Raw genomic sequence first — 24,685 nt, forward strand, 5'->3', positions numbered from 1 at the left:
TTAGAAATCAGTAGTATCAATTCATAGAGTGCTTCCTCATCCTTTTTAACAGTCAGTTGTACTCCATTGTGCATATATACCCCTGGATTTCTTGGATTTGCTTTTAGACTTGTATTTATTTTCATTGATTTGTTTATTATAGAAGTAATATCCCATTGTCTTAATTCAGTGAGGAATTGAGTATTAATGTATGGTGGAATAAGCATCCTGTTTTCTTTTTTGAGATTGTCTTGATGATTTCTGATCCTTTGCATTTCCATATAGATTTTAAATCAACCTGTCATTTTTCCCAAGAAAAGGTAAGATTTTTGTGTTTGCTTTGAGTCTATAAGGTGCTATGGTGAAAATTGATTTCTTTATAGTACTTGCATCTTCCAATACATGAACATAGCAGATTTCTCCATTTATTTAGGCCTTCTTAAATTTCTCTTAGTCATAGTTTTCATTGTAGAGGTCTTATACAGCATTTGCTAGATTTTGCCCTAAGTATTTGATGCTACTATAAATTGTACTGCCTTTTTTAAGGAATTTTTATTTTATTTTGGGAAAATTTCAAACTGAAAAGTTGCAAGAATAGTATAATCAATTAATGTATACCATTCATCTAGGTTTACCTGTTATTAATATTTTGCCACATTAGCTTTATCACTTTCTACTTGATAATGATTTAGCAGAATCATTTAAGATTAAATTGCAGACATTATGACCCCTTTTCCTCTAAATAATTCCTAAAAATGAGAACATTCTCTTACCTAACCATGGTACAGTGATCAAATTGAGAATATTTAATATTAGGCTTTTGTCATTTTTTCCCCCTGTAATATCCATTGTAGCAATTTCCCCCATCCAAGACTGCATGTTGCATTTAGTTGTTAGGACTCTTTAGTTACTTATCATTTGGAACAGTTTTTCATTTTTTTTCTTTTATTTCATAACTGTGAAATACTTAAAGAGTATAGGCTTCGTCAGAACACTATTTGAGTTACATTGTATTCTTGAAGCATTATAAAGCACAGGATGTCAGTTGCATTACTGGTGATGTGACTTTGACAGCTTGGTTAGGTGATATGTGCCAAGTTTTCCACTGTGAAGTTTTCATTTTTTTTTTATTGTAATTAAGTAATTTGAGAGGAATAAAAAAAAGACTGATGGAGACTTAAAATCCTGTTCCTCAGTTTTCATCCAGCGTTGTAAGCATACATTGACGATATTTGACCAACTTATTACTGTGGTAGTTGCAAAATGGTAATAACTGTCATTCCTGTTAAATTTGTTAGTTGGCATTCTGCTTTAGGGAATTGTAGGTTTCCCTTCTCTCTCTCTCTTGCTTTCTTTCATTATAAGGATTTTTGCAGACTCTAGGCAATGGGTCTTATCCATTATTGTTACTACTTACATTGATGCTCATCTTGTCCCAAATTTGGGCAGTGGGAGCTTCTTCAGGCTGGTTACTTGGTCTTTTCAACATTTCCCATTTTTCCTTTTTTTTTTTTTTTTTTTTAAGATTTTTATTTATTTATTTGACAGACAGAAATCACAAGTAGGCAGAGAGGCAGGCAGAGAGAGAGAGGAGAAAGCAGGCTCCCTGCTGAGCAGAAAGCCTGATGGGAGGCTCAGTCCCAGGACCCTGGGATCATGACCTGAGCCAAAGGCAGAGGCTTTAACCCACTGAGCCACCCAGGCACCCCTCCCAATTTTCTTTTGAAGCACTTTCTCACTTTCTAGCATAAAAAAGATGTTCTCTGTTTATCTTGTACTTTTTCTGTTCCAGCCCTGGAGCAAGCTTATTTTTCTTTAAGAACCTGGTTCCTTTAGGGAAGAATGGTATTTAAAAACCAGAGTATGGGCACTAGGTATACTCATTGGTCCTTGGGTATGGTTGCTGGTTTTCCTTAAGCAGATTGGACTAAGAGATACGTAATTTAATATTTTTAAAATTTGGGTTCATACCTATACCTATAATTTGAACCTAATACCACAGGGTTTTTCTTTACCTTCCCCTGTTTATATATCTCTTCTTTCTCTTTGAGAATTCTGTCTTATCCAAAATATCAACGTATTTACTCATACTGAAATATTTCAACCAACTTTGCATTCCTGGAATAAGTCCTCATGGTCGTGATAATATATTACTGGATTAAGTTTACTGATGTTTCATTAAATATTTTTATGACTGTGTTCATGAGGTCTATAATATTAAGTCTGTTGGGATTTTTAAAAAGAATATGCTGGTTTCATAAAATTAGTGGGGAAATGTTCCCCACTTTCCTGTTTTCTAAAAAAAATTTGGGAAGAGTGCTATTATCTTTTTCTGTAAATGTTTGATAGAATTTACTGTTGAAACCATTTTGGCCTACAGTTATCTATAAAGATATTTAAAATTATGAATTCAGTGTTCTTCATAGACCTAGGGCAACTCAGGTTTTCTGCTTCTTGTGTTTTAATAATTTATGTGTAAAGGAGTTTATTCATTTTATTTAAGTTGGATTTATTGGTATGAAGTTCATAACTGTCTTATGACTTTAATGCTTATAGCATTTATTGTGACACCCCATCTTTCATTTATTCCTCACTATGGTAATTTGTTTTTTTCTTGCTCCATCTAGCTAGAGTTATATCAGTTTTATTGATCTCAGAGAATCTTTTTCATTGATTTTTTTTTTTTTCCTGTTGTCTATTCTTACTTCATTGTTTTTGTTTTTATTTGCTCCTGCCTTTCCACTTATTTTGGGTTAATATTTTACTTCTTTCTAGCATCTTAAGTTGGAACTCCCCCTTTCTTTTTCTTTTTTTCTAATAGAAGTATTTAAAACTACTCATTTTCCTCTGAGTACTAAGCAGTACTTCAGGTACATTTCACAAATGTTGTTAGTTAGTTTTTATTATTATTTAGTTAAAAATGTTTTTTAATTTCCTTTGTGTATTTTGATCCATGGATTAACTACAAGTGTGTTTACTTCTCATCTCTTTGGTATTTTCCCAAATATCTTATTTCCATTATGGACAGAGAATATTCAGTCCTTTTAAATTTAAACTTTTTTTTTTTTTTAAATCATTTAGCACATGGTCAGTCTTGGTAAATGTTCCATTTGTACATGAAAAAATGTTCCATTTGTACATGAAAAAATGTCTATTCTGTTGGATATAGTATCCCGTAACTGTCAATGTGATTGTTTGATACTGTTGTTTAGTTTTATGTGTCACTACTAATGTTTTATCAATTTTTGAGAGAGTAATTGCAGGTTTGTCTCTCTTCTCAGTTCTGTCAGGTTTTTTTTTTTTTTTTTGTCATTTATTTTGAAGTTCTTATTAGGTACACACATTTAGGATTGCTGTGTCTAAATGAATTGACTTATGAAATGTCCCTTTTTGCATAATACAGCATTCCTTTTTCTTGAGTTCTCTATTATTAACATAGTCTGATATATGGTAATAATATGTTAACTTTCTTATGAATGGTAGTTGCTAGTATAGTCCTTTTTCTTATCCTTTTACTTTTAACTCCTCTGTGTCTTTATATTTAAAATATCTAGGAGTTTGGGGGCGCCTGGGTGGCTCGGTGGATTATGTGTCTGCCTTCACGTCAGGTCATGATCTCAGGGTCCTGGGATCGAGCCCTGCATCGGGCTCTCTGCTCAGCGGGGAGCCTGCTTCCCCCTCTCTCTCTGCCTGCCTGTCTGCCTACTTGTGATCTCTCTCTCTGTGTCAAATAAATAAATAAAGTCTTTAAAAAAAGTCTAGTAGGAGGTTGTATTTTCTATCCTATTTAGAATTCCTGTCTCTGTGTTTTTAGGTTTTTTATTAGTTTTAGGACATTTTAGACATTGTCTTGTCAAGTATTTCCTCATACCCTTTCTGTCATTTAAAAACTTTTCCCTTCGTCTTTTTCAATAACTTGTTTACATAATTGAGATTAAATAGAATGTATAATCATTTTAGTATATTTGAATTTTTCATGTCATATATTTTTTCTCATAATAAAAGCAGTGTGTTTATTATAGAAACTCCTGGAGAAAGTTACAAAAAAAGAAATAAAAATTACCTAGAAAGTTCTTGCCACAGATAGAAATTTTAACATGCACTTATTTTACATAGTTGTAATCCCACTACCTACATAATTTTTTCATTTTAGTAAAAAAAAAAAGCCCCACAACATTAAATTTACCATATTAATCATTTTAACCATACAGTACAGTAGTGCTAACTATACAAACATTTTTGTGCAACATATCTCTCAGAACTTTTTCATCTTGCAAAAGTGAAACTCTATTCCTTGAGCAACAAATTCCCCTCTCCCTTCCTCCAGGACCTGGAAACCAGCATTGTAATTGCCGTTTCTAAGAGTTTGACTACTTTAAATACCTTATGTAAGTGGAATCATGCAGTATTTGTATTTCTGTAACTGTCTCATTTCACTTAACATATGCCCTCCATGTTCATCCATACTGTAGCATGGAATGAAGAATTTCCTTTTTGAAGGCTGAAAAATATTCCATTATATGTATAGATCACATTTTTTAAATCTTTCATCTGTTGATAGACATTTAGGTTACTTCCACTTTTGGCTATTGTGAATAATGGCTTCAGTGAACATGAGTGTGCCTTTTCTTTTTTCTAGGATTCTAATAGTTATCTTAGGCTGTTCAGTATTATTCCACAGATTGTAGATGCTTTCTTCTAACTTTTTCCACTTTTTTTTTTCTCCTGTTTGTGTTTCAGTTTGGGTAATTGCTGTTGACCTGTCAACAGCAATTCCTTCCTCTTCTATATTTTGATTCCTTCTATATTCTGATTCCTTCCTCTTCTATACTTTGTCTGCTTATGAGCCCATGGAAAGCATGTTTTTGTCTCTTTATTCTTTTTTCTTATTTTTTTTTAAATTTCTTTTTTTATTTGAGAGAGAGTGAGCAAGAGAGGAGAGAACACAAGCCAGGGAAGGGACAGAGGGAGAGAGGAGCAGACTCCCCACTGAGCAGGGAACCTGTTGGGGGACTGGATCCCAGAACTCTGGGATCATGACCTGAGCTGAAGGCAGACACTTGCCTAAGCCACCCAGGTGCCACTCCCTTTTTTCACGTCTAACATTCCATTTGTCTCTTAAGTTTCTGTACTGAAATTTCCCATCTTTGCATGCATGCTATTTACCTTTTCTGTTATAATCTTTAACATGTTAATTGTGGTTATTTAATTTCCTTTGATAATTCTGACATTTGTATCATCTCTGAAACTCTTCTATATGTTGCATCTTCTTTTGGTAGTGTTTTTTTCCCTTGCTTTTTCATATGTCTTGTAATATTTTATTAAATTCTGGACATCACATGTGAGACTGAAAGCAAACAGTATTTATAACTGAAATGAATGTACCTCTTCTGCTAGGCAGTTAGTGTTGGTGATTGAACCAATCTAGTCCGGAATAGAGCCAAGTTTGAATTTTGTTATACTTTCTGTTATGAACTGAATGTTGTATTGCCCCAAATTCATACACTGAAGGAACAACCTTCTTCAGTATGATTGTATTTGGAGAGGGTCTTTGTGGGGATAATTAAGATTAATGAGGGCTTAAGGGTGGGCCTGACCCAAAAGGATGAATGTCCTTATAAAAAGAGATATGAGAGTATGTTTTTTCTCTCACTGTCTCCACCATGTGAGGTAAAAATAAGAAGGCAGCTGTCTACAGGCTAGGAAGAAAATTCTCACCGGTAGCTAAATAGGCTGTCATCTTGATCTGTGACTTCCAGCCTCTAGAATTGTGAAAAAATAAATTTTTGTTGTTTAAGCCACTTAGTCTACAGTATTTTGTTATGGAAGCTAGAGCAGACTAATAACACCTTTAGTGCCCCTCAGGCTTGAAGTTTTTCTATTGTAATCTTATGTTTAGAATGGGGTTGATTTGCCAGAGGAGTTTTCTCAACATTCCTGTTTAACCCTCTACTTTATGTCTTCTTTGTGTACTCAGGCTTCAGAGATAATTTTTCTCCATGTTCATGCCTTTTCTCCAAATGTAGGCTACTGTTGCTTATTACTTGATAATTACCAGCCTGATGCAAGGCTGTAGGGGGTGTTTCTTGTTGTCTTGGTCAGCTTCAATATTAGGTAGGCCCTCTGACCCTGAGTCTTGGGATGGGATTTTTAGATTTCTGACTCTTAAGTGAAAGTAGAAGTCCAAGAGGTTTTTTTTGTTTTTCGTTTTTTAATTTAATTTAATTTTTTCAGTGAAGGAATTTTTTTTGACATAGTCTCTTTTTTTCCTTACGATACTTATTTGAGCCCTGTTGTGTTCTAACATGTGATTTGGTGAAAATCTCAGTATTTGAAAATTTAAGATTTTAGCATATAAATTTGGTAATGAGTGTTGTTGGTATAGGGACAGGACCAGTGCTAGTACATATGTGATGGCTTTAAGAAAAGGGTTCTCCTTTGAGTGGGCTGATAATGAGAAGTTGCCCCTTCCTGCTTCAGACTTGGTATCTGATTTCCATCCCCACTTTTCCCAGTGGTTATGTGCCCTCAAACTATCTGTACGTAGTGCATCTGAATCAGGAAAAACTTTTAGTTGGTTTCTTATAATAAATGAGAAAAACTTATTAAAAAGTTACAAAATAGGAAGTTCATATAGTACCACCTTTAACATATTTGTTTTTTTCTGTATACAAGAGTGGAATCAGTTTACACTACTGCTTGTGATTTTTTTTAACTATAAATTACTTTCTCCCAGAAAGACTATTACTGAAGAATTTCTATAAAATTTAGAAATATATTCTAAATTTATTAGAAAGTCTGAGAGGGCTCTAAAGGGAATAGTAATTTGAGACAATAAAACCACACATCACAATTTGTGTTCTGGTGCTTTGCATATAACAAGCACTGAAATCTATTGGTTAAATGTTGAAATTTCTGAAATAAGGAAAACAGACCCCTTAATTTTTATGAAAGTGATTTATCTGTAACTTTAAGAACTCATCTATTTTGTGATACAAGGTATACCATTATCAAAGCATTAAAAAATAGCTGATTTTTGTTCTATAGGTATCCTGCAACATCCAGATGGCACAGTTTTGAAACAGTTACAGCCACCTCCAAGGGGTCCAAGAGAGCTGGAATTCTATAATATGGTAAGTGAGGTAAGGTTTGTTTCATTGTATTCAAAGAGTTTTTCATAGTTCTCTGATGACTAGGTAAATTCATTTAACAGCATGTCCTGGTATATTGTATATGTGACTAAAATAAAAGCTTCATGAATATAATGTGTATCTCTACAGTCTAGTATTTTCCACTATACTTCATTTTTAAAAATTTATTTATTTGTTTTAGAGCACACGCATGAGCAGGGGGGTAGGGAAAAGGCAGAGGGAGAGGAACTCGAATAGACTTCGTGCTGAGTGAAGAGCCCAACTCGGGACTTGATCTCACAACCCTGAGATCATAACCTGAGCTGAAATGAAGAGTCGGCTGCCCAACTGACTGAGCCAATCAGGTGCCCCTAGTCTACTTTATTTCTTAAAGATCCTTATTTCGATCTGCTAAATTGATTTCAATTAATGGATTTAGACCTACATTCTAAAAACCCCTTAATTGGGACACCTGGGTGGCTCAGTGGGTTAAGCTGCTGCCTTCAGCTCAGGTCATGATCTCAGGGGGATCCTGAGATCGAGTCCCCACATTGGGCTCCTTGCTTAGCAGGGAACCTGTTTCTCTGCCTCTGCCTGCCACTCTGCCTGCTTGTTTTCTCTCTCTCTCTCTCTCTCTCTGACAAAAATAAATAAATAAATACCCCTTAACTGAGAGCCCATTGCAGAAGTGCTGAATTTAAGTAAGTGTTTTTATTTTTACTACAGGACTTTTTTTAGAACCTTAAATGTGCTAATACATACTATGAATCTTTAAATTTGGGGAAAGGGACATGGCATACTTAACATCTAATTACCTCTATGAGTAGGAATACTTTTTAGTGCATTCACAGTGTTTTCAACTCTCAACTCTGTCTAGTTCCAAAATGTTTTCATCACACAAAACCCTGTACCTGTTAAGCCATCCCTGGCAACTGTTAATCTGCTTTCTATGGATTTACCTATTCAGGATATTTCATATAAAAATTTGTTTTAAAAGATTTTATTTATCTATCTGACAGAGAGAGATCACAAGTAGGCAGAGAGGCAAGCAGAGAGAGAGGGGGAAGCAGGCTCCCTGATGAGCAGAGAGCCGAAAGTGGGGCTCGATCGCAGGACCCTGAGATCATGACCTGAGCCAAAGGCAGAGGCTTAACCCACTGAACCATCCAGGTGCCCACAGGATATTTCATATAAATGGAATTATGTATAATATGAGCCTAGCCTGGTTTTTTAGCGTAGAGTTTTTTTCTTTTAAAGATTTATTTACTCATTTTAGAGGGAGAGAGAGCATGAGCAGGAGGTGGTGAGGATGAGGGAGCGAGAATGTCAAGCAGACTCTGTGCTGAGTGTGGAGCCCAACTTATGGCTCTGTCTCATGACCTGAGCTGAAACCAAGAATTGATTGCTTAACCAACTGCATTACCCAGGTACCCCTAGCATAATGTTTTTAAAGTTCATCTACGTTATAGTATGCATCAGTACTTTGTTCCTTTTTTTTGTTTTTTTCATTTTATTTTTTAAAATTTTTTTATAAACTGTATTATAATGTATTTTTATCCCCAGGGGTACAGGTCGGTGAATCGCCAGGTTTACACACTTCACAGCACTCACCATAGCACATACTCTCCCCATTGTCCATAAACTTTGTTCCTTTTTAAGGAAAAGTAACATTCCGTTTTACTTCCATACCCCATTTTGTTTATCCATTCACCCACTGATGGACATTTGGGTTGTTCTCATCTTTTGGCTTTTGTAAATAGTGTTGGCTATGTACATTTTTGCATTAGTGCTTGAATACCTGTTTCCAATTTTGGAATTGGTGGGTCATTTGAATATTCTACAGGAACTGTCAGTGTGTCCCAGAGGGGCTTTACCATTTTTTTATATTTTCACCAGCAATGTATGAAGTTTCCAGTTTCCCCTCATCCTCACCAATATTTGTCAGGGTTTTTGTTTGTTTTTAATGGCCATCCAAGTGAGTGTTGAAGTGGTTTTTATTTTTTTGTGGTTTTTGTTGTTGTTTTGTTTTGTTTTTGTTTTTGAGAGTGCAATGCTAATTTCATTGCAGTTTGTTTGGTTTGCAATTCCCTAATGGCTAATGATGTTGAGTATCTTTTCATGTACTTACTGACTATGTATATTTATTCTCTGGACTAATGTCTTTTCAAATCCTTTGCTTATTTTTTCATTGCGTGGTCTTTTTAATTTAGTTTTAGTTCTTTATGTATTTTAGATAAAAGTCCCTTATCAGGTAAATGATTTGCAGATATTTTCTTCCATTCTTTGGGTTGTCTTTTCACTTCCTTGGTAGTGATTAGAAGCACAAATGTTTTAAAAATTTGAAGTCCAATTCATCTGTTTTTTATTTTGTTGCTTGTGCTTTTGGTGTCATATCTAAAGTCATGAAGATTTATGCTTATTTTCATCTAAGAATTTTGTAGTTTTAGCTCATTTAGATGAAGTAGAAAAAAACAGTACAAGCCAAAACAAAAAACAAATACTAATATAAATGCTTTTCCAGTATTAACTTGTTTAATCCTCAGAAAAAACCTGTGAGTTAGGTTCTATATTATCCTCTTTTTATACCTGTACATATGAAGGCATCATTAGTTGAAATAATTTTACCAAATCATTCAAATAGTTAATGATGGCCCTAGGATTTGAATGTACTCAGTCTAGCTCTTGAATATGTACTTTTAACTGCTACACATGCCCTCCTTTTTGAAGAATGTATTTTATATTCCCTCTGTAAAAGTCTTTTACATAATTTGTTCAGCTTACTCTTTGTACCTCATTTTTTGTTTCTGTCATAAATATTTTTTTGAATTGTTTCCCAATGATTGCTAATATATAGGAATGATATTTGTATTTCTTTTATCTAGTAATCTCATTGAACTATAACAGTTCTAATTGTTTCCTGTGTAGACAGTTAAAGCTATGGTGATTGGAAGGGTTTTTGTTGTTATTGTTGTTTAATATTTTATTTATTCATTTGATAGAGAGAGAGAGGGAAGCAGGTTCCCTGCCCAGCAGAGAGCCTGATGCAGGGCTCGGTCCCAGGACCCTTATATCATGACCTGAGCCAAAGGCAGAGGCTTAACCTACTGAGCCACTCAGGTGCCCCTGTTATTGTTCCTTTTGAATCCATATATTTCTTTTAAGTACTTCCAGTACAGTGGTGAATGGAAGTAGTGATGGGGGAAAGAAAGGGCATCTTCTTCTCATTTAAGAAAAGTACTTCTAAATTTCTCCTTTTAAGTATGGCTTTCTCTTAAGTTTCTGATACTTCTTCCCAGATTAAGGAAATTGCCTTCTGTGGGCGTCAAGACTGTCAAAATATGAAGGTACACTCTGTCAGTTTATTAGCACCACGCTCTAACCAGCTGAGCTAACCGGCCCACCCTCACTCTGTCAGTTTAATAAAAGGGCTGTTTACAAAGGTGTGGTCACAGTTCAAGGCCACCTACAAGAGATAATGCTATATCATCTCTGGGCCTGAAAGGGCAAAGAAAGGGACTGGTTACTAGAACTAAGGGAAGGTAACTTTACTAGAAGGTATGAACTGAGAAGGAGGAAATTAAAGAAATAAATAACCTTACCTCAACACTTTTCCTACCCTCCACTATCTTGTACTATTAAGAGACACTGGTTACTAGAACTAAGGGAAGGTGACTTTACTAGAAGGTATGAACTGAGAAGGAGGAAATTAGAGAAGTAAATAACCTGACCTCAACACTTTTCCTACCCTCCACTATCTTGTACTATTAAGTCCATCACTGGTGGACAAGGGATGCCCACCGATCTAGTTGATTGAAGTTAGTTTCTTGGGAAAAGGGGAAGTTACACAACATCCATTCTATTTTTATTTCAAGAATGGGTATTGAATATTTTTCAGCTACCCTCTCTGTATCTATTGAAATGATTTTATGAGTTTCCTCTTTTAATCTGTTAATGTAAATGTCATAATAGATTTCTAATCTATTGTCACCTTTCATTTTTGGAGTAAAACCTACTTGTGCATGTCCTTCTAATTTTTTCTTAATAATATGCATTACTGGATTTTGTTTGCTAGTGTTTTATTTAATATTTTTTCCACCTATTCCCAAAAATGAGATTAAATTATTTTATTGACATATTTTCCTTGTCTAACTTTGATATCAGATTTCTTATATCTTCATGAAAGGAGGGGCATTTCTTTTTCTATTTTATGGAAGAATTTCTATCAGATAAGGATTTTGTTCCTTAAGGGCTTTTTTAAAAAAAGATTTTATTCATTTATCTATTCATTTTATTTATTTATTCATTCACCTATTCATTTTTAGAGATTTATTTATTTATTTTTATTTTTAGAAATTTATTTATTTCTCTTGAGCAGGGAGCCCAGTGTGGGGCTCAGTCCCAGGACCCTGGGATCATGACTTGAGCCAAAGGCAGACACTTAACAATAAGCCACCCAGGTGCCCCTCCTTAAGGACTCAGTAGAATTTAACTGTATCATTGTAGCCAGTTGTCTTTTTTTTTTCTTTTTAATATGCTTTTTTTTTTTTTTTTTCCATTTCATTCCTTCTTTCCTGGATTTTTTTTTTAAAGATTTATTTGTTTATTTGAAAGAGAGAGAAAGTGTGAGCATGAGAAGGGGCAGAGGGAGAGAATATCGAAGCAGACTCCTGCTGAGCATGGAGCTGGCTGGACATAGGACTTGATCTCACGAGCCATGGGATCAGGACCTGAGCTAAATCTAAGAGTTGGATGCTTAACCTACTGAGCTACCCATGTGCCCCTGGGAAGGGATATATTTTTAACCACTGATTCTGTTTTTTAATATCTTGACTTTTCTGTCATTGTGATAGTAAAATATAGTTGGATTACATACAACTTCTTTTATATTCCTAATATTATTTGCTTATTTGTTGCTTCTGTCTTTTTGTTGATCAGTTTGGCCCCCAGCAGCATCTTTTTTTTTTTTTTTTTTTTGGTCCCTGGCATTTTTAGAGTGTAATGGTAGGGGAAGGGAGAGGATGACAGAGTTTTTACAATTCAGTAGTTAGATTTTCTTTTACTCTCCCTGTTTCAGTATAGTAACTCTGTCTTCATCTGTGAGAAACAAAGAGAACCTTTGGTTCAGATCTTCAGAGTAGACCTTTATGAAGCCCAAACATTACACTCAGTTTAACGCTTTTGGTTCCCTCTTTATTTCAGACCCCTACGAGTTTCCTTTTCTCTTCCTTGGGAGCTCAGGTATACATTTAAGAAAATGTTTATTATATTTTATCCTACATTTTTCCAGGTAGAAAATTTTTTTTTGTTGTTGTTGTTTTTTTTAATCATCTCTCCCTCCTCCCATATTTAAGAAGAGAAAGTTTACCTTTTATATATACTCTTCCAGTACTTTTATCTTTTTTACTTAAAAATATATCATGGATTTTAAGTCCATATCAACATAGATATATACTTGGTTCCTCCATCCTGTTGTTATGTCTTCATGAACACTGTGCCCTCACTGATGTTATGCCAGGAACAAAAGGTTGGTAAGGTATACCCTTCCCTTACTTACCTTGGCCTAGAGTTGACTAATACCATTTCTGCTCACATTTCAATAGGGAAAACTGGGTAATACAATCTATCACATGGATATTTAGTGAGTCAGCCACACTTGAGTTTATTTTGTAGAATTGTTTTATGTATAACTACTAGACATGAATATGGCTTGACAAATAGAATTGTAATACTGAGATTTCACAAATATTTTACACCAGTGAACTTTAATGGTTTTGGATAATTGGGTAGACCATATTGTGAGAATTCATTGGATAATATGTTTTACAAGTTGTTTTAAACCAAAAATATGTTCTTTCCCTACTCTTCTAGGGAAAAAACTAAGAATCTAGTTCCAGGATATGTGAACATTTCTAGTATTTTCTAGAATTATTACCGGTTATACATCAAGGAGTTAAATGACAAATAATTAGACTTACATTGAGTTAAAGGATAATTTTTTAAAGGTAAAATCATAACTCCCGAGTGCCTTTGTTAAGTCAGTTAACTATCTGCCTTCAGCTCAGGTCATGATCTCAGGGTCCTGGGACTGAGCCCTGCATCCAGCTCTCTGCTCAGCAGGGAGCCTGCTTCTCCGTCTCCCTCTGCTGTTCCCTGTACTTGTGCTCTCTCAGTCAAATAAATAAATAAAATCTTCTAAAAAAACCATAACACCCTTACAGATATAAAATGAACATGTGTTAAAGATTTTGGTAAACTCAGCAGATATTGAAACTGGTTCAAAAGAAAACCCAAAGCAGCACAAATTTATAAGAATTAAAGGGAAGTTGAAATAAGTATATATCTTCTGCCCTCCCATGAGGGGTAGTGGAGGGTGGAAGGAAGTGAGCTGAACTTCTTCCAGCCAGAATTTTTTTACATTTCCATGGACAAGAATTATTTTGCATTTGTTGAAGCTTTATCTACAACTTAGTTGTAAAATAGTTCAAGGACAGTGAAAGGCTAGAATTAGATAACCAAGAAAGATGTGCTCTAAACAATCATACTTTTTTGTTGGAGACACAAAGTAATCTTTTTTTTGCTTCCAAATGTATTTCCAATTGAAACTCAATACGAGATTATGATTCACCAGTATCATTTTATTTGAGAAATGTGTAGGGCAATTATAAAGCATTATAAGAAACTGCCATGCAAATGTTATATTTCTCTCTGTTTCAGGTTTATGCTGCTGACTGTACTGATGGTATTCTTTTAGAGCTACGAAAATATTTGCCAAAATATTACGGCATCTGGTCACCTCCCACTGCACCGAATGGTAATCTTTTCTTAAAAATCTGTTCTTTACTATTAATTCATGACAATGACTTTTTATTTTGATTTTTAAAATTATTTTTAAAGATTTTTTTTGTTTTTGAGAGAGAGAGTATATAAGCATGGGGAGCTGGGGGCAGAGGGAGAAGCAGACTCCCCACTAAGCAGGGGAGTCTGATGTGGGACTTGATCCTAGGAGCCTGAGATCATGACCTGAGAGTGTCTTTTTAAATGCCTTTATATAAATTTAAGCCTAGTTTTATACAGACAGAATATATGTGGTTTTCTTTCTAGTCTTTTCTTCACTTCATTAAGGGAATCGTACTTCTTTCTTTCTTTTTTTAGGATTTTATTTATTTATTTGAAAGAGAGAGAAAGTGAGAGAGCAAGCGTGAGCAGTTGTGGGGTGGGCAGTGGGAGAGGAAGAAGCAGACTCTCTGTTGAGCAGGGAGCCCAATGTGGGTCTCCATCTCAGGATCTGGGATCATGAGCTGAGCTAAAGGTAGACACTTAACTGACTGAGCCACCCAGGTGTCCCTGCTTTTGTTTTTCATACCCAGTTTCTTAAATGGTGTATAGCGTTAATGACCAATGGGAAACCTAGGTGGCTTAGTTGGTTGAGTGTCCAACTCTTGATGTAAGCTTAGGTCATGATCTGAGTCATGACATCTGGCCCCCTGATGGCTCTGTGGTCAGCAGGGAGTCTGCTTCTATCCCTCCCTCCCTCCCTCTTCTTCTGCCCCTTCCCACCACCCTCCACTCACATGTGCACATTCTTTCTCTCTAAAATAAATGTCTTTAAAAAAAAAATTAATGATCAATTTCTTATAATTGAATAACAAAATCTATGTACTTAATACTGTGTAAATTTATAAATGTTCTTTTTTCCTTATTTATTGGGCAATTTCTTTTTTCATTTTGAGTAGGAAAACCAAGAAAAATATTTTGTTTACATAACTTCCTCTGTCTCGTTCTAGGCTTTAAATTGCAATCTTCTAGGGGCGTCTGGGTGTCTCAGTCAATCTGACTCTTGATTTCGGGTCATGATCTCAGGGTTGGGAGATTGAGCTCCATGCTGGGTGTGGAACCTGCTTAAGATTCTCTCTCTCCTTCTCCCTCTGCTCCTCCCCTCTTCCTCTCTTTAAAAAAAATCACAGTCTTAAAAAAAATACTGCTAAGTTTCGTGGTTAGAAGACAAAATGATCTATGTAAGGTCACATCTCTTTCTTAATGAATACTTGAAGTATTTGCCTTTTCGAAGCCTTTGACAGAGCAGAATTAAACAAATAGCATGACTGCTTAATGATTGAAGAATCATTCATGAATAAGTGAAGAGTTTCAAACTTGAGTGAGTTTGAGAAAAACCCAGAGGCTTGTTAAAATGCAAATTAATAGTCTCAACTCCCAGTGTTTTGATTATGCAGATTAATGTTAGAGTTTAGTGATATGCTTGTTTAAAAAAAAGCTACACTTTTTTTTGGATGTAGCTGCATTTTGAGAAGAGGGAGAGAAGGAGCTCCAGCTTGGGCTTGTTCATCAGCTTTGTTTTTCTTCTTTTCTTCTACTTATTTACTAGGTAAGGAAGTGTCATTTGTAGGGAATCATGGTATCTTCCTGGTATTCTCAGTTAGGTAATAGTAAATCTATGATTCCCCGGGTATTTAGGATTCTTCTGTATTTCAGTAATATGAAAAAAAAAAATGAGTGAGTTTAGCTTTTGTCTTCCTTTTTTCTTTTTTCCCTTTATTTCTTTCCTTTCTCTTTTCCCTTCTTTCTTTGTCTTTTTGTCCCAAATATACAGTATATCCTGATTGAGATCACCATATTACTTAAGTTACTTCACAAATCTTTATGATCATCTTACTTCATAGAGGTTTCCGTTGTAACATAAAATAATTGGATTCCATTAAACTTTGCCACTGGTTGCTGTTTAATTTTGAGCGAATCATTACTTGTTGTTAAAGTGACTGAAAGATTAACAGAGGTCGCTGAGGATGGTACTGTATTCAACATCCAGATAAGTAAATACTCATTTTTAAAAACGTTGTTAGGAAGGCGTAGAATAACTGAGCAAACAGCATCATTATTTTGAAAAGTAGAGTATATAGAAAGAATCTGGGTAAGAAGAAATATTTTAATTAAAAATAACATTTTATAGCTTGGAATTACTAGCATATGATTTAAATATAAAGGACTTACTAGCAATTAACAATCTTCTTGGTTTTCAGTACTAAATAGACATCTATACTAAAATAGAAAGAGTAGTTTGAAGTCCAAAGACTTGGGTTTTGTTTTTTAAAGATTTTATTTATTTATTTGACAGATAGAGATCACAAGCAGGCAGAGGCAGGCAGAGAGAGGAGGAAGCAGGCTCCCTGCCAAGCAGAGAGCCGGAAGTGGGGCTCCATCCCAGGACTCTGGGATCATGACCCGAGCCAAAAGCAGAGGCTAAACCACTCAGCCACCCAGGCACCCCAAAAGACTTGGTTTTACCTTGATTTTTTCGAAATTTTGTGAAGTTGGTAATCATGAACCTTTTTTTTTTTTTTTTTTTAAGATTTTATTTATTTATTTGACAGAGAGAGACACAGCGAGAGAGGGAACACAAGATAGGGGATAGGGGACTGGAAGAGTGAGAAGCAGGCTCCAGGCTGAGCATGACTCCCGATGTAGGGCTCCATCCCAGGACCCTGAGATCATGACCTGAGCCAAAGGCAGACACTTAATGACTAAGCCACACAGGCACCCCAACTCATTAACCCTTTTGAGCTCTACTTTTTCTTTTATAAATTGAAAATAATACCACATAGATTTGAGGAGTTGCATGTTATGTAAGAATGCTTTGAAAATTCTAATATTCTTATTTGAATTTCTCTTACGGAGAAGTTGGTGCTACTGGGATAAGAAAATGAGGTGAGGAAAATGAGAGGAGAAAATGTAAATAAAAGGGTGGAAAGGACAGGAATCAAACTGTATATAGAGTGGTTTAGTAATTGAATAGTTGCCTTGGTAGATTTCCTATTGTTTTTCAATTTTTTTGCTCTGGAGGAAGTTACACAAAAATTCTTGCACTGTGCAGGTGTTTAGCTTTTTTTAGAGAATCCATGGGATCATTTTTCTGTTATCCTTTTGATAATGAAACAAATATAAATATTTATATCATGAAACCAAATATTTTCTTAAATTTTAGAACACTGTGGTTTGCATTACTGTATTTTACGTAGGAATAACTGGCCTCCCAACCCACCCACCAGGTGGGTGCTTATGGTAGTTTTATAAATTATTTATTATTTTTCAGGTGCTAATGGTAGTTTTATAAACTTGATGTAGTTCTTACAGCCCAGAGTAGTAAAATGTAGAAAGTACTGCAAATTTGCTTAGCAAATTATTGTAACTTAAGTGAAGTGTAAGATCATGCTGACCAATAAGGTTTGTTCCTTTTGATTTTTTTATGATAGCTTTATTAAGATATAATTTATGTATCATAAAACCCACTCATTTAAAGTATACAATTCGGTAGTTCTTAGTATATTCATAGAGCTATAAAATCATCACCATTAGCTAATTTTAGAACATGACCAATAGATTTTTTTTTTTAAGTTAAAACATTTATAAATTATCTTTGAAGATTTTGAGTTACATATATTAAATCTCATCCTTATCTATATAAACATATGATGCCTAGGATATATACCATCAAAAAGATTTTATTGATAGTTATCTAGGGAGATAGAAAAGTATATCTTTAGTGGGTTTGAGCAAATTGAGAGTTTTTAAATGTACTTTCCAGCTTGATTAATTGTTAGGTGTCTGGATCTAGCTACTAGTCAAATTTTAGGAAGCATGCACTGAAATAAGCTCCTATACACTTAGGTCAAATTTGGAAGCTCAAGGTCTCTGCCTGTGATTCTTTCTACTTTCAGATTATCTTGCCTTTAGAAATGACCAATGATTGCAGTTGAAAGCAGAAGCAAAAGGTCTTCTCTGTTTTTCCATATGGCTTCCTGGTTGGGCGGGGGCTCCTCATCTGGCCTTTTCTCCTTTTTTGAGAGGTTCAGAAATGAAGATAGTAATTAATACCTACTGGACTTTCTGGAGATGGTGGGGAAGAATTTGATGAAACTTGGAACCCATATTCTCATAATTTATACAATCAGTAATATTTAGTATAAGAGCATCTAAATAACTCTTCAACTCCCTGAATGCCCTCTCCCTAGTCCTTCCTTTAAAGAAATTAATTATCTTTACTCTTTAGTTATATGTAGGTCTTTCAGTTTTTCTACACTATTTCAAATGTTTCTACTTTTTTCTCTTTGATACTGGGAATTTTCTGCCCCTTTCTTAGGGTGTCAGGAATATATTACAGCAGTAGAAAATTTGCTATAGGAACTTTTTATGCATAATGTATTACAAAGCAATGTTTTACATTTAATTTATATTAAAGGTAATTATATTTAATTATACATATTTAATTAGAAAATATATTTAAAATAGGAAGCTTCCTTCAGCCATAGTAACCTTGGGTAATCTTACACTGTCGTCAACAGCATGAAGTATATAATATTTTGAGCATGCTAACTATGTCATTGGTAAAGCCATTGAGAAATTTTACTTAGTAATCTGCTTATAACAGCATGAAGTGCTGTATTTCTGAATACCTGGTAGTTATTTTCATGATCTTTGCCTCAAAAAATTAATGAATTATAGAAATTCTGTGTATGCTTCCATGAATTTGTAGATAAATAATGGATTTATCTCTTATAGCCATAGCCTCTTAAACTTAACTGTATTTCTAGTCATTGTGATCTCTTATAATGAGTTCCATGTATTTCTGAAAAGTAGATGGCCTTTTATTTATTATACAATTATTACAGAATATCTCCTTAGATCTGAGTTTCATAAATGCCAGTCCTTTGACCTCTGGGAGACTGGTTGTATCAGTATCTGTTGTCTTAAATAGAGGTTTTCAGAATTTAAAAAAGTAAATCTAGTTATTATTCTATCAATCTTTATAATGTATACAACATACAGTTATACACATGTATGTGTAAAAATCACCTCTCTTCATTCAAAATCATATCTTGCAAGTTACATCATATTAAATAATCATAATTATTTTCCAAACATTGTATGAAAGTATTTTCATTTATTTCCTTGACCTTGGTCAGAATGAACTTAAAAATAATCCAGATAGAACTTATTCTTAGTCCATCCGATTTTTTGGATGAGTTTCATTTTTTTTTTTTTAAGATTTTTTTTTTTTATTTATTTGACAGAGAGAGAGAGAGAGAGAGACAGCACAATTAGGGGGAGCAGGAGAGGGAGAAGCAGGCTCCTTGCTGAGCAGGGAGCTGGATGCAGGGCTCAGTCCCAGGATGCTGAGATCATGACCTGAGCCAAAGGCAGACGCTTAACCGACTGAGCCACCCAAGGTGGCTAAAACCCTGGATGAGTTTTAGAACATATTTTCTGTTTACCTGAAAATTAAAAAATACTACTTCATTCTATAGCCAGAGGGGCCTGGCTGAAAAAGCATCCTTTGTTATCCAGTCTGTGACATTGCTTTACAAGTGAAACTCCCCTGTAGTAAAATGCCTTTGAGCATTTAAGTTACTAAATCTCAAGATTGACTTCTTTTGAATTAAGCTGTATGCTAGTGAAATAATTTGCTAATCGCATTTTGCAGAAAGAATTAATATTCAGACTTTACTCTAGTGATAACCTGTTTAAAAAAAAAATCTGTAAAGGTGTCAGTGCTCAGATCATGTCCCATTTTCCTATTTATCTATTTCATTCAAAAGTACTTGTGGCAAGCTGCTAGATATATGACATTATAGCCTTAAAAAAAAAAAAAACCTGCATCTCTGAAGCAGGTTTTGATGTTTATTTTTACAACTAAGGGAAGGATAGAAATTACAATCTCAAATTCTGAGTTTCACTTACAAAAAAAAAAAAATCAAGGCCAGGGAACTAAAAGAAAAACACTAAGCCAACTCAGCAGGTTTTAATTTAAGAATTATTAACTTCCCCTGGGGCTAATAATACATTATATGTTTATAAAAAATTAATTTTTAAAAAAAGAGTTATTAACAAGGTTAATAATATTTTAGCAGTTGTTTGGTAATTTGAGTCATATATCCCATATCAAGAACCTGAAAGTAAAGTAAAGAAAAACACATTTGGCTAGTTGAAATATATGTCAAATAAAACCCAAGATGCTCAGGCCTGTTTACTGAAGGAATGACTCAGTTATTACAGTGGTAGTAAGGCCAAATCCAAAGTCCCACTGGGCAGTAGGAATGAGAAAAGCAAACATTTATTCATTCAGCAAACATTTATTGTATTCCTACTATACATGGGATTTGCATTTGTATTTTCCTCCTTCCCAAGACGGGAAGAGGAAATAGAGATTTTATATTCTGGTTTGTAATCTACTCTTGCTTCTGTCATCTCTAATTATTACAAGAAACAGTTTATTGTTTGTTTTTAATCACTACCAAATTGGCAAGTAGAAAATAATAATCCTACACTGAGAAAAAGATGCTATGATAGTTAGCTAAGTTCACATACTATCTTTATACTCTCCTTAAGACTTTTGAGGTCTCTTTGAGTTACAGAAAGTAATGATACACTTGTGTATGTCAGGGATTTACTGTATTGGGTTCTAATTAGTTTTTTCTGATATTTGAAATATAAACCTTGTTACTGAAATTTTTATATAACTGTAGCAAAAGGATGGCTATGTGTCCTTTACTTTCATTCAAGGTAGCTGGAGATGAGAGGAGAGAATACAAAGGCACGGTTCTGTGCTGCTTTCTTCCCCATCATCTCATCCCATCCTGTGGTTATCTTTGAAAGCACAGAATCTTGGGTGGGTTCCAATTTCTTGATCAGAATATTCCCACAGTGCCCTTACTTTTCATTGTCAACAGTCCTGTGTCTGTGTCCAGACCTTTTGTTTTCTCTTACTGAACATGTCTGTTTTTGAGAGTCCTTTTTTAAAATGTGTCCTACTTCTTCCTCTGTGCCAGTGCTAGTTTCTTGGACTATAGTTTTTTGTCATTTTTGGGCTTGACTTCACCTGGTTCTACAAAATCATGACCTTGCCCCCATCTTCCTTTTACTAAGGGATAAAACTTACCTCTTTATTTCCTATCCTTTTTTTTTTTTTAAGATTTTATTTTATTATTTATTTGACAGACAGAGACCACAAGAAGGCAGAAAGGCAGGCAGAGAGAAGGAGGGGGGAGCAGGCTCCCTGCTGAGCAGAGAACCCAATGCAAGGCCCTATCCCAGAACCCTGAGATCATGACCTGAGCGGAAGGCAGAGGCTTTAACCCACTGAGCCACCCAGGCGCCCCTGTTTCTTATCCTTTCAAGGAAAAGATTTATGCCCCTTGAATCTGAGTGGCTTAAAATTTTCACAAGCTCTATGAGGATTGTTCTCATTTTTGGTTCAATACAGCCTTCTTTGTTGTAATTTAATAACTATGCTTGGTGTGGGTCAAGGTAAAGGAAAACAGGACAAGTCTTTTTTCTCTAGTCGCCTTTTATTCATAAAAAATACATATCTTCTCTAACTTTGCTACTTTAGTAAAAAGTAGATAAAATCTTTTCTGTTTTTGAGAAAAAGTTTTTAGGAGAAATGCTTCACTTATTCATAACTGAAAGTTATGATCTCAGAACTTTGGGAAGATGCTTTCATCAAGTAAAGAATTTCTTTCCTTCCTTCCCTTTGTACCTAGACTTTACTTTCAAGCTTAGCTGTAATTAGTTCAGTTACAGTCTTTAGTAACTAGAACTTATAATTTTTTACTTGAATCTCCATTTATAGTAGTCTTCTGTGGGAAGATGTATGCAGGATGCCAAAGTAGTTTACAGATGAACTTTTTGATGAATGCTTATATTCTGAAAAGCAAGATACTTATTTTTCTTTTGAGACTAGTAATACTAGAATGTGTATTTGGCAGTGACCATAATGTAGATAGATTTACCTTCTTTTTAATGATTTTATTTATTTATTTGACAGAGACAGACACAGCGAGAGGGACACAAGCAGGGGGAGTGGGAGAGGGAGAAGCAGGCTTCCTGCTGAGCTTGGAGCCCGCTGTGGGGCTCCATCCCAAGACCCTGAGATCATGACCTGAGCCAAAGGCAGACAGTTAAACGACTGAGCCAACCAGTCGCCCCTAGATAGATTTACTTTCTTAAACTATGCTTCTGTTGTGTATTCTGTGGGAAAGATTTATTCCTACTATTAATTTTAAATGAAAATTTTTAGGAATTATTAAAATACTAAGAGATCTGCTGAAGCACAGATGACATAAAATGTATTCAAAAGGGGAATGCATTTTGAAAAAGCTTTTGAAATAATCTCATTTTAATGTCCTTAGGAACTTTATATCTATTTCATCCTTTTGCTTATGATTGAATATTAATTTAATCACTTCCTGCAAGAGTTTCTCTGTGATATTTATACTTGTTATAAATTTGTTGGTCAGTTTTTTCTTCTTCTTTCAGTTGGAATAATAATAATTGTTGACTCTGGTTTTATTTTAACCTTTTTCTCAGTTTTAAGATTTTCTCATTTTGTTTTCCTGTGGAAGTTATTTGGGTAGTAATGTGTTTTCCTATTACTAATTAAGGTTTTTCTTTAATAACAGATTTATACTTAAAACTGGAAGATGTGACCCATAAATTTAATAAGCCCTGTATAATGGATGTAAAGATAGGGCGAAAGAGTTATGATCCTTTTGCCTCATCTGAGAAGATTAAGCAACAGGTCAGCAAGTACCCATTAATGGAAGAGATTGGGTTCTTGGTGCTTGGCATGAGGGTAAGAGTGATTATTGGTAACATTTCTCTTTACATGTTCTTCCCTTGGAAAATATAGATGTTATTAGAATACTTACATATTAGAAGATAATATATTTTGGATTTGGGTTATTCATATCTCCCCAATGCAGGTAGAGATTTTAATCTCCTTTGTTCACTAATAGATGGTGGGTGTCTGGAGTTATTCTGACACATAATATGTAATTAATAAATGAATGAATGGCTGAACCATAAGACTCTGACTCTGATAATTTTGTTTTAAAGAAGCTTAAGTTTAGGTGCAAAATAATGTGATAAGTAAAAGTGATATTACTCGTGATTTTTCCGTGAGAAAAGTGTTAAAGTTTATATTTTTATTTTTTTCTATTTTTAAAATAGAAAAAGAAAATTTAAAATTGGGTTATTTCTAGAGACTGTATTTTAAAACAGTTGTTTTATTTGCTCATGATTCTGTAGGTTGAAAGTTTGAGTTGGGCTCAGGTAGACAGTTTGCTGATCTCAGTTAGGGTCCCTCATATGGCTGTATTCCTCATATGGCTGTGTTCATTTGATGACTCAGCTAGGTCTAAAATGACCTCAATCTCATGTCTAGGAGATCATACTGTTGGCTGGGCCTTTTTCCCTGTGATCTCTCGTGTTCCAGCAAGCTTGCTGGAGCTTCTTCATATTCCAAGAAGGGAAGAGTGAGAGCTATAAAGTCTCTTGAAATTTACATTAGGAAGTCATTTGATGTGACATCTGTAGGACAAAGAATATCACAGGGCCAGCCCATATTGATAAGGAAAAGAAATAAACTTCAATTCTGATAGTGGGAATGGAGAGGTCACAATATAAATGGTAGTGCACACAAGGTTGGGAAGGATTGTTGAAGCCATCTTTGCAAACAGTATGCCACAGTTAAGAAGTAATGTGGAATAAAATTCTCTAAATACATGGTATGCTTTCTAGATGTGTGGAGGCAAAATTTGGATATATGATAAATGATTGTTTACCTATATAAGTATAGTGGGTAGTTTTGAAACTCATCATGTAAGATGATATATGTATAGGTGTTCCTTTTGATTTTTAAACTATAATACAGAAGTGTTATAGATGAATTGTTAGTGTGATGGTAATAATAGCACAGTTAAATTTGGTATTCTGGTTATAAATAAAACCAAAAAATATACAGTTATTTCATTTTAGAATACTATAATTAAATATGGTTATATGGTAAAGAAAAAAACAAAGGTAATGGAATAATGTTAAAACAAACAAGAAATAAGCATGGAGCCTGACGCAGGCCTTGATCTCATGACCCAGAGATCATGACCTGAGCCAAAATCAAGAGTCAGACACTTACAGGACAAGCCACCCAGGCACCCCTCCACTCAATATTAAACTTATTCTAGTCTGGCTTCTGTTTGATCATCCCTCCAGATTTGCTCCTTTCTAAGGTCCCTAAAGACCTTAACAATCTTCATTGTTAAATAGGTCCAAATGACATTTTTTCATTATTCACTTTACTTTGAAAAGCAACTTTCAGTGCTATCTAAGTTATCCTTGAAACTTTCCCTCTTCGTGTTCATGATACCCTCTCTTGGCTGTTTCCTAAGAGCACTTTCCTAAGACCACGTGTCTTATTTACCAGCTCATTTTTTTCTGTTTACTCTTTAAATGTTGATGTATTCTGCTCAGTTCCATTTTACTCCCTCGTTTTTCTTTCTGTTTCTTCCTGAGCAGTGTCTTTTGGTCTTAAATGGTTCATTTTTACTTACACTGGTTAAACCCAAGGTGTATCTTCTACCTCTGGTTTATCTTTGCTCTCCTAATCCGACATTTACTTGGATAATGTAAAGACATCTAGAATGACTACATTAAAAACTGACACACATCCCTCTTGCAAACTAACAACCACAACAATAGTAACATCTCTATTATTCCCTATCCCAGTA

General features: G+C 34.7%; 1 protein-coding gene across 2 annotated transcripts in view; it reads left to right on the forward strand.

Annotated features, from left to right (window-relative positions):
- IPMK (inositol polyphosphate multikinase) overlaps positions 1-24,685 on the forward strand; it is a 47,383-nt gene that overhangs the window by 5,846 nt on the left and 16,852 nt on the right. The window contains exons 2-4 of one of the 2 annotated variants that reach the window (XM_059170221.1): positions 7,027-7,121; positions 13,824-13,920; positions 22,580-22,752. In XM_059170221.1, coding sequence (XP_059026204.1) covers positions 7,027-7,121; positions 13,824-13,920; positions 22,580-22,752 — 365 coding nt within the window. The remainder of the gene's footprint in view (positions 1-7,026; positions 7,122-13,823; positions 13,921-22,579; positions 22,753-24,685) is intronic. The other variant, XM_059170222.1, reaches the window with a different exon arrangement.

The sequence above is a fragment of the Mustela lutreola genome, chromosome 4, assembly GCF_030435805.1.
Source record: "Mustela lutreola isolate mMusLut2 chromosome 4, mMusLut2.pri, whole genome shotgun sequence".
Classification (NCBI taxonomy): domain Eukaryota; kingdom Metazoa; phylum Chordata; class Mammalia; order Carnivora; family Mustelidae; genus Mustela; species Mustela lutreola.